At 32.9% G+C, this 11583-nt stretch overlaps 1 protein-coding gene across 1 annotated transcript; it reads left to right on the top strand.

Moving 5' to 3' along the window:
* The first annotated feature begins 3510 nt into the window (after positions 1-3510).
* LOC141641812 (uncharacterized) lies at positions 3511-4362 on the top strand. The gene has a single exon (XM_074450459.1). The coding sequence runs from the start codon at positions 3511-3513 to the stop codon at positions 4360-4362; it is 852 nt and encodes a 283-aa protein (XP_074306560.1).
* Positions 4363-11583: the final 7221 nt, after the last annotated feature.

Genomic DNA, 11583 nt, shown 5'->3' with positions numbered 1-11583 from the left:
TTTATATATAGTTGTTTAAAAATACAAAAGATGCAATTCTTATAGATATGTTTGACACATAACACGTGTAAGACACAATGAAAACATTTGAATAAGTTGAGTTTGAACTCTATATGTTTGATATATAAATATCACACGTTATACATAAAAAAAATAAAATTTACATAAAATTTTATTCTCATTATTTTGAACAAATATTAATTGATTTGTAACATAACGTATAGTGAAATGATATAATTTGAGAACTTAATGTTGATTGTTGCATTATTCGAATAAATTTTATTTTAATTAATATGATATTTGATCAGTCATAAAATAATTTATAAACATTGATCATGCATAATTAATTATCACTTATTAGTTTTAATTAAAATGGTATGGAGTATTTTATTTTAAAACATTGAAGTTAAACCTAAAAAATTAAATTTGAGAAAAAAATAATTTATTTTTGTTTATAGTTAAAAATATTAAAGGTCATATATAAATTATGTTATTTTTCTTCAATTATAATAATAAAATTTTAAAACAGGCTGCGCGAAACGCGGGATACTACCTGACCTAGTAAATTGTATATTTGAATCCTAAGATGACCCCTATAGGATATTATTAACAAAAATTATCCCAATACTGTATGATATGTAACGATTTTATAACACTTGTAAATCATTGTATTCCGTATAAACCGTCTTATATAATTATAATCTATCCTAATATACAATAACTTTATATATACTCGTATAGTACGTGTGTGGTATGAGACGGTCAGACGGGCCTCATTTTAAAACGGAATTGCGAGGCAACTCAATCAACTCGTTAGAGACTTACATCCACAAAAAGTCTCCATAGTCGTATATCTAGTTTCTTCTAATAATTTCTTACGCGAAGGAAGACGTGAAGTTATCAATGCGCCGTCATACACATTCTTGGAGATTCACTGGTCATTTCAAAGAAAAAGGCAGGCCAATGTGTAATTGTACGTGTATGAACGCGAGTTTTCTTCCATTTCCCACTCATACTCTAGAACATGAACATTGTTTGATCTTATCGTAACTTTCAAAGACAAATTAAACACGTGTTAGTATCAAAACACAATTACCCCATTTTTAGGAAGTAATTTGGAAGCAAAAGGATGGAAATTTATATATTTGGATACAAATTGAGCTTACCATAATGGATAAGATAAAGTAAATAACGGTTTTTCTAATGTGTAAAATTATCTTACTGAAAAACCGATCCAGGTAATTAGAATGTCATGTTAACTATGGTCTAATTCTTTTTATGTCAAATAATTAGTTTGGTCTTAAAAGTACATTATTATACTTAAATTAAACATAGAATGTTCACTTCGACTATAAGAAAACGGAAAAGAACACCCTTGGCTTGAACAAATAATTGAATCTCCATGATTAATGAATGGTCTTTATAAGTACCTACCACCAATCACCATCAACTACTTCAATTTTTTTTTATATTTCTTTGCACCTTATACTTATATTTTCCACTTAATAATACATTATATTATCTCTATTAGTTGTAGGCTTGTAGCCTAGTATGTAGGGACAAACCCACATACAAATAAAAATAAAATAAAATATAAAATGACATAATCGATTAAAATATTAAAATCACATAAATTAAATATAACCGTAACTAACACCAATATGTTACGAAATCATCAAATATACTTAGTCTGATTTTTTTGAACTGAATTTATAGGGTATTAATTGAAACATATGAACTGAATTTTTCTGAGCTGAACTTATAGAATATGAACTAAATTATAAGATAATTATAGGACAACTAGTTTTAACCCCGTGCAAATTGCACGGGATTACATAAACATCGTAATCATCAAAAGTTTTATATTTTAAAGATTTTTATCATACAAAATTGAATATTTTGGTTATAACTATACTTTGAACTAAAGTTTTATCCAAATAAATTTGAACAAAGTTGTTATATATAAATATAAATTCAACAAAATGTAATTATTAAATTGTCAATATAGTGATAAAAGAAATTATGTACAAATTTTATGCACGTTAATTATTAAATTAAAATTTAGTTGTACCTCCCATTTTTTTCCTTCCCATTTAGTTTGCTTTATGCAATTACGCAGTCTACAAAACGGTTCTTTGATCATGCTTTTTAACGTGTTGCTATATATGTTTAGTATCTTTTATACATGTTTCTATATAAGTTTAGTATAAAAATAAAATTGAAAACGTTATTAATAAATAAAGTTGTCTATCTACTTAATACTCATTATACTACTTACTAAAGCCTAGTATAAAATGGGAGTAATTATTGTGTGAGACGGTATCACATTATGAGACGACCTCATTTTGTAAAAAAAACGACTCATTTAATAACTGTAATGAATAATTTTTTTACAAAAATATAACGTCTCACATCGTAATACCGTCTTATTCTAAAATTTGTCTAAATATTATAATTGTTGAAAACTAATTTACTACTTTAATATTATTTATTATTAAAATTTGATATGAATAATATTGGAAATTTGATTGGGATTTGGGACCATGTAATTCACCGAGTTTATGCAAAATTGCAAACAAAGGAAAAAAAGAGCAAAGAACGTGGGTGATATGATGATGTCACTATGACATCATGGAATCACTTTTCAAAGTGAAAAAATGGCTCTTTGCATTTGTGACGTGGATCAACCACAATTGTTTATTTGCTCTTGCTTTAATAGAAGTAAGATGATTGGTATTAGGACTGAGAATCGGTCCAAGATCAGACCAGACATACGACTTTCGGTCTTGGACTGTACCAATATTCGATTCGACCCGGTCTTAGACCGAAATGGACCCAAGTTATTTTCACTATTTCGTATATCATAAATACATTTAAATTTCGCAAAATCAATTACATTGAAGAATCAAACGATTGTTTTTTTTTATAAAAATAATTGTTAACATTTTTATAATGTCTTTTGAAGATAAAAAGATTACTTGTTTTTTTATAAATAGATTATGAACTTTACTAAACTAAACTTATAATAATAAACAGATGTAAATTACAATATAAATTCGTAACTTTAAACATAAAACCGTCTCATATAAGAGCGGCAGTCCGTCTCATTGAAGACGGTCACTATCCATCACAAGCTGAAGACGGATAGTGGTCATCTCACAAAATGTAAGTGGGAGGGAAGTGGGGTCTCCATTTCTTCCCATTTGCACTATCCATTTGTATTTTGTGAGAGGAATACTATCCATCTTCAATTTGTGATGGATAGTGTCCGTCTTCGATGAAAGAATTTGTGTAAGAGCGGAGGGCAACAAATCCAAGTCTTATCTTCCAACAACCATCTAGTAAGCAAAAGCCATACCAATTCTCCCACACTCAATTATATAAACTTCCTCATCTCCTTTACTCAACCCCCTCCTCTTTCTTCCTTCTTTCTCATCTCTTTTTTTCTCTCTATTTAATCATCTGTTCTCTCCAAAATCAATTTAAAATCCTTAACTATTATAAACAACAATGGAATTAATCCCAGTAATTAATTTCGAAGCATTAAACAACCCATCATTTTTCTCTCGAATTATATCAATTTTTGAGTTGGGTAAAATCTCTCAAGCTCATAGATTATGGAAATACGGCGCATTTTTAGTCGCACTTGTTTACGCTTTCAATTGCGTCGCTAATAAATTGATGGTTTTGATTCGTCATTACCATGATAAATCTAAATCGTTTTTAGCTAATAGTGAGCCATTTTTGTATTGTTTCGACGACGAGCTTTATTCATCCGATGACGAAGACGACGTCGTTTCGGTCTCGTCTGACGATGAAGAATCGTCGGAAGAAGAGAAAGATCAATGTGAATTTAATCGATTGTTATCTTACGAAGACTTGTCAATGTACGAGGATGATTTTACAGTCAAAGGGCAAAATCGTAAAATGCGAGTGTTACGGAGACGAAAGAGTTTAGGAGACGATTTTTCGTTATCGGACCTTGTCTATGATAACGGGGTCGTAAAATTATGGGACGGGTTCGGGTTAGGGGTAGAAAAGTCATTTCCTTTCTTGGAATTAAATAAAGATGAATGGAAACGGTTTGGTTCGTTTTTTGGTTCGCCATCGGTAGTGGCTACTGAACCGGAGGGTGTGTTGGGATTGAATGTGTGGGATTTTCGGTGTCCATCAACTGAACCGGCGGTTCAAGCAATTTGGCGGTCGGACCGGAAGGGTAAAGTAATTGGCGGTAATGTGAACCGGACCGGGGCTGTTTGTGTAAGGGATGACGTCACGAGACGATTGACCGTTGCTGATGTTAGGAAGGTTGAGACGCCTGTAGCGGAATGCGAGGAAATGTGGTGGGACGCTGACGAGTGACGACATTAGCGATTAATGGGACCGTCGATCGTGGAAATCGGATATGACACGGTGTCGGAGTGAGTCATAATTGACCTGAACGTGTTTCACGAATTTGATGGAAAATTCATACCCAAATTGGGGCAAAAATGATGAAGTGTCAAATGATTGATTGGATTATTTAAATTAAATAAATAAATGTAAGTTAGGTTTAGAAATTAAAGTGGAGAGATTGAAACTTGACATTATTTGAGAAAATGTCTGGAATTTGCTCCCTGCTTTTGTTGTAAATACAGCTGTATCTTGATTTATCAAATCTAGTTAGTTGAATCTCATTTCTTTGCAATTACTTGATTATTCATTATTCATGATTTGTCAATTCATTTTTTTTGGTTATCCATGAGCTTCTAGATCAATTTGTAAAGAGTTACTATTGCCCTGCACCCGCCCCGGTTGGAGTGGATATGGATAGAGATTTTTCGGGTGGTAGAGCGGATATGGATACAAAATTTCCACCCGTCAAGAGTGGTGGGGACTGGGGAGGGGATGGGTTTCACGTCATACCACACATCCACCAATTATTAGAAAAAAATGCATATTATTATGACTTTTTATATATTCTTTTTTAATTTTTATTGAAAATCTTAAACAAGAAATATAGAAATGAAAATTTGTCAAAATTCATAGTGATTAAACTACATTTTATATAAAAATATATCGACAAATATTATGATATAGTCGGTTGGTGGGTAAATGGGACATGGGCGGATTTATAGGGGGTGATGAGGGCCTCACCCCCATTAATTTTGAACAATAAAAATAAAAATGAAAACTTGTGAAATTTCGTAGTGATTAAACTACATTAAAGGTATCGATAAATATTATGACATAGGTGGTTGGTGGGTAAATGGGCGGGTATAGGTCTAGATTTTCACTTGGTTGGGCGGGTAAGGGTGTGGAAAGTTGTACCCGCCGTGGGTGGTGGGACGGGTATGAGTATGAGAATTGCTTGGTTGGTACATGTAGAACAATGTTAAAAATCATCAGAAAAAGCTATTATGCTTTTATCACTCTATAATCTTACATTCTTATCAGATTCAATTTCGAACTAAATCAGGTGATAACGTGGTTTACACCGAACAAATTTGGTTTTTTCTCTAACAATGATTGTTTCATTGGGTACATGTACCATTAGAGACATGAGTTGGTAGCTGAATGTATTTGGATTTAATGAATGGTGTTAGGTTTTAGGTACATGTAACGTTAATGTACTAGAATTGGCTATAATTCATAGTTACACACAAACAATTGACGTTTATAATATTTCCGTTTAAGGTTGTTCCCAAGTTGAAGAGGACTTAGATGGCACCACATAGCCTCGCGTGAAATAATGCTACCGAACGACAATATCTAATGTTACGTTAAAATTAGAGCAAGTGCACGACGTTGATGTTGCCTAAAACAATCGATTGTAATGGTCAAATCCTTAGCTTAGGTAGGGAGCATTACTTATCAATCTCAAAAACATATGACTATGCAAATCAATGATAAATTTAAGTTATACTACTATTAAAAACTTAGATAAACCTAAATAAAACGGCAAAACTTTGATCCTGCTGTTTTATCGTGTTAAGAAAACATCTCAACCAAAAATTTAAACTGATGGTTGGAGTCTTAAGGGCGATTTTATACTCTATCACGCTCACTTACGTGAATGTACGTTGGACTAAAAGTGTGGATGCAAGTATGCAACTGCAGCCATTTCCACACCTGGTGCTTAATATTTTATTTTAAAAATGGGGCGATGATATTTGAATCTTTGACCTTTTAGTCACATGGCTCTGACCAGAAATTATCTCAACCAAAAATTTAAACTAATGATTAAAATTCCAATATCGATTTTATACTCTAACATATTGCAATCTACAATTGACAAAAAGAACGAACATAATTTGGATTCGAGAGACACTTATTTGCTAAAGGTGGGTAGCTTTAAAACTTAGAAGCAACCATGATTTAACTTGAAAATGGTCTTAATTTGAGACTTACTAGAACAGCCCAAATAATGGTTCTATCGGCATAAAGTCCTTGGAATTTCTTACACATGGGCTTTTACTGTCTAACTTCTAGTCCTTCTACTTTCTGTAATCTTGACCAAATAATCCTTTTATATGGGCTTGGCATTTATTTAGCCCAATTGCTAAATATCGTAAACAAATTACTTCCAATTGTCGACAATTTTAATGACCACCCAAATTCAATTGGTCTCCCTTGTGACGGGTTACCATTTGTGGCGGATATTTTGTGAGATAAAATGGTAACAAAATGGGTTAGTGGAGAAAGGGGACCACATGAATAGTGTTGCAAAGAGAGAAAAAGTGGGTACATTGTGAGGTAAAATGGTATCCGTCTTCAGCTTGTGACGGATATGTCATGTCTTCAATGAGAATTTGTGACCCAAATTAGCCCTCCCATCTCAAACATTTCAATTAATGACAAACAATTAACCGACATATTGAAACTAACAACTAATATCGAATAACTAATGCCCTAAGCAAAATAACAAATTACAGATAAAAAAAGTTAAATTAATCGATGTAAAACGAATCAATTTTTATCAAATAAAATCGAAGAATTACTAATTGAACACGTTAAACTAAGCAATGTAAAACAAATCGACATTTTTTAAATCAAAACAACATTTAACTAATAGACGTAGCGAAACGAATTTTTAAAAAAAAAATAAAGAAAGGGAAGAGGTGAAACCACCCAATCCCCACCTGGGAACAGAAGTGGAGCCACCACATCCAGACCCAGGAACGAGAACGGAAATACCAAATCCCCACCTGGGTTCAGTAGTAGATTAACCACGTCTAAGCAATAATTATCAGGTAAAGTAATTTTTTAGCTATTTAACTGGTGCAAAAAGTTATTTTTACTCTTTTCAAAAGTTATTTATTTCACGTAATAAATTAGTAAATTTTTTTTGAATAATTTCATAACTCGTATGAAGTCATGTAAAAAAAAAATGGAGGGTGCATGTACGCTATGACATAGATAGACAATCTACACACTTATTGTCTGAAACAGTCCTGAGTGTCTAATAGTTTTACTCGATATAAAGTAATCATTAGTGTTTTTTTTCTGGCTTAATTATTAGCTTAAGACCTAATTCCTTATAAAATGAGTTATAATTACTAATTAGAGCCTTAATAGGTTTAACTCTCCTAGTTCCTAAGCAAATTATTTGTGATTACAAAATATAATTAGTTTATTAGATTAGATTTACTTGGGAGTAAAATTTAGAGCTCGTCTCTAAAACACTTCATATGGAGTTTCAACACATAGAAGTCCATCATTTAACACACAAGATTAGTCAAATCATAGTCAACTTAGCATAAAACAATGCTACGCAATTTTAGATGTTACTCCATCTCTCCCGCTCATTTGTTGTCATTTTCCATTTTGGATGTCTCACTCATTTGTTGTCCTTTCTATTTTAAGAACGAACTTGATGAGTAATTTGATCATTCTCATTCAATTTGTTCCACTTGTCATTTAATTATTGGACCTCTCCTCTTTCCTTGGTCTTTGTGCCAAAACCAAAGGACAATAATTCACCGGGACGGAGGGAGTATTTTTTTTTTTCGTGTTCTTATGATTCTTTGAACAATACAATACACAAGTAGGTAATTGAAGCTTAGAATAAAGAAACACTATTGTGTAAGCATGCCTAGACGTATGAAATAAACCCGACCAGAGCATTAAGGTGAATGAGAAAACATAACATGCATGCACATACATTGGTCAGACAAAACTTATGAACCCATCATTCTCATGCTTATGCTTGAGCCTAACGCACCACTCTCCCTCCACTATCACTTCACTTCTAACTAGGTCTCAACTTTGATCATCATTCATCAACAACTATGCTTATACTAAGCCTTAATTAATACATAAATTCTCTTAAATGGTGCGCCACAAGCTTGCAACGTCTCACAATCGTATTAAATAATGATATAAATAGAAGATAATTGGGAACTATTACAACCACCTTTCTGTCACAAACAAGATTAGAGTGATAATTTATGATCATGTCAAAATCTGAATTTTTTAATAAAAATAAACAATTAGTCTATTATACTTTTGACATAATGTTTTGATACCATATGAAGTATTCAACTATTCTCGAGGTGGTACCAAATGTAGGTGTAATTTTGTCTGAGATTCTTGCTAGTTTCTCTTAAAACGATATGCATATCCTTTTAAGATTAAAACAATTCAAATTAGATAGATGGGATAAGCTTTTGGCTACACTCTAACCATTGTATTTTTATTTTATTTATTTATTTAACCTGTTTTAAAATTAAGACGTATAACATGTCCTAAACAAAATTATGTATTATTAAACCGTTAGGGGAAATCAAGAGAACAATTTAAAACAGTACACCACAATTCCTATAAATAAAATAAAATAAAAATACTAATCATCAAAATAGGCAAATTTTTTAAGGATATTGATTTTGGCATTATATATGGGATCGTGCGCAAAGGAGCCGCACGCGGATGTGTTTTAAATGTTTGATGTCATCCTGTTATTACCTAAGTCTGTCTTATTATAACCTATGAATATTCATATACGAGTATTTTTTTACAACAAAAGTGTATGTTTGTATCATTATTCATTCCCTGCTAGCAAAGGGGCAATGCTTACAAAATGCTCAATCTATTCTATTTTCGATGCATTTGTCTTTCACTCTTTTCATCCACCCTCGGATCTCTCGTCCGCAGGGCACAACTCGTGACTTTAAACTATTCTTAATCTTAGATTATGTGATGTCTACCTAAGATAAAAGTTTGTTATTTATGAGAATAGAATAACGTCAAATATGATAAAGAGAAGGTCGATAAAATTGCTACATACTTAAAATCAGTAATCATGGTCGGTTATTATGCAAAAGTGATAATGGCATAGAAGAAACAAAAAAAACGTAAGTTTTAACTAAAAATTTCAAATACTTATTAATTTTCAAGCAATGATGAACGCCCAATCGTCCATGTTAGCCTCCCTCAGCTCTACTATCGAGCGTGGCACTTGACACCGCGAGTTGAAATAAAAGTGGAGCAACGCCGCTAACCTGGAAGTATGTATCATCTATGCATTGACCGGCCACAGCATATATTGACTGTAATGGACCACCCCAGTCTATCACGCATTCACGCAGTATGCTTGAAGAGTTAAGAACGATTAACACCTAAGAGGGGGAGGGGGTGAATTAGGTGTACCTTTTTAAAAATTTTATTCTTAACTTAGTTAATTAACTATTTTAAGCTAAGAATAAAGAAGTACAAGACTTGAGAAACTTAATTGAAGGTAAGTTCACAAGAAGATACTGACGATTCTATGTCACGGTATAGGTGACTGTGACCTGAGAACTTGATTAGGTACATGCGAGAAATAGCAAAGTGGAAGAACGTAAAAGTAAATGAACAAACAAACGACATTTTAAAAATTGGTTCAGCCTCTACTCTGAGGCCTACGTCCAACCGTTATTTTATTGCTTGTTTAGAAATTTACTCAAACTTACTAAACCCCTTACAATGAAAATAACTCGCCAACCTACTCCGGTTGCACTCAAACTTAAAGCTACTCCGCTTCAAGAGTTTATGGGTTCTATCTCAAGGTGTTACAGAATCTTGAATCTCAAGAGTTCACTTAAATGAACATGGAGATTACAATGAAGATCTAACACGAGAATCATGGAACAAACTCATCATGTCACAAGATCAAAAATCGATACTTGGAGGTTTTACTGACTTTTTTTCGAAAACAATTTTGAAGACTTAAAATCGGAAAAACGTTTTGCAAATACTTGAAGAACAAAGCTTTCAATGCACAAATGATTTGCAAGGTTTTTACAATAAATGCTTTGGAAGTCTTAAGAAATAAATGTGACTAAGACACTCTATTTATAGTGGATTTAAGTCTTAGGTAAGTACACTTTAAAAGATTAAATCCAATATTAAAATGATAGCTTTGAGTGATGGTAAGTGTTAGACTTGTAGGCTTGGGGCTTAAGAAATCAGAAACTTAAGCTTCTACACTCAACATGTGACAATTTACCAAAATGGCAAAAAGCCTTTCTTACTTTAGAAGTTTGACAAGTCTTCTTTGCCATTTTTGGTAAAAGGTGTTTGCACAAATCTAGAGGCTTAGTCAAGTGGGCTTGTGACTCCAAAATTTCAGATTGTTTTCAAGTTTCTGAAAATTCAAATGTTTAAGGTTTAAGGTTTGCAAAGTTTTGACACTTAAAAACATTTGGACGAAAAACTCCTCCGTATGATAGTACCAGAAACCACGGTACAGCGTACCGTTGCATGGTTTTGCCATTACTTGACTTAAATGAGAATGTTACACTTACTCTTACATATATCGACTAAGGCTTTGGAAAGTATCATTGTCTTGACTTCCTTGAATGACTTGATCATCTTGAATCATTGTTGAAAGTCCATTTGATTGCTTCATTTACTAATTATATCAACTAAGAGCAAACAATCAAATAACAAGGGGACTTGGCATCATCAATCTAATGTGTTCTAACAAATTCCCCCTTTGATGATGACAAGTCCAAACATGTGTGATATTCCCCCTTAGCCCATGGTTAGTCGGTCTTTGGTCAATTTCAACATAAACATAATTAATAAACATGATCAAGGTATTCGAAAGGTGCAACATGCTTGGCCAAAGTAAAACAGTTAATCATGGAAGCTAAGACATAATTAAGGTGGACGTTAGCCTAAGAGTTAAAAGATCACACATGGCATAATAATTAAACTACTTCCCCCTCTTGACATCGTCAAAGGAGGAGAAAACATGTTCAAAAGGCAAGCAACACGATTAAAACACACGCAAATAGTTCAAGCAAGAGAAAAACAAACAGCCGAAGGTGCAAGAGAGTGTCTTAAAACAAAACAAAGAGCCAAAGTTCAAGAGGAGAAACGGGTTAAAGAGGTATGAGTTTAGGAGGCATTCTGAAGACGTTCAAGGAGATCTTCATTCATGGTGCGAAGATCACCAACTTCATCCCTCAACTTGCCCTGTTCTTTGACCAACCGGTTCACAATCCCAAGAAGCTCATCCAATTTGCAAGAACCACACCCATTTCAACGGTAGAACCCACTGTAGAACCCGACTGATTCTTCCTTTCCAATTTGCCATTCTTAATCTCTAAGTTCATTCGA

Source organism: Silene latifolia, chromosome 2 (genome assembly GCF_048544455.1).
Source record: "Silene latifolia isolate original U9 population chromosome 2, ASM4854445v1, whole genome shotgun sequence".
Lineage (NCBI taxonomy): Eukaryota > Viridiplantae > Streptophyta > Magnoliopsida > Caryophyllales > Caryophyllaceae > Silene > Silene latifolia.
The sequence above is the reverse complement of the archived record's forward strand: the minus strand, read 5'-3'. Positions and strand labels throughout refer to the sequence as shown.

Coding starts and splice junctions, on each gene's coding strand:
- LOC141641812 (XM_074450459.1), top strand. CDS start 3,511: ATGGAATTAATCCCAGTAATTAATTTCGAAGCATTAAACAACCCATCA.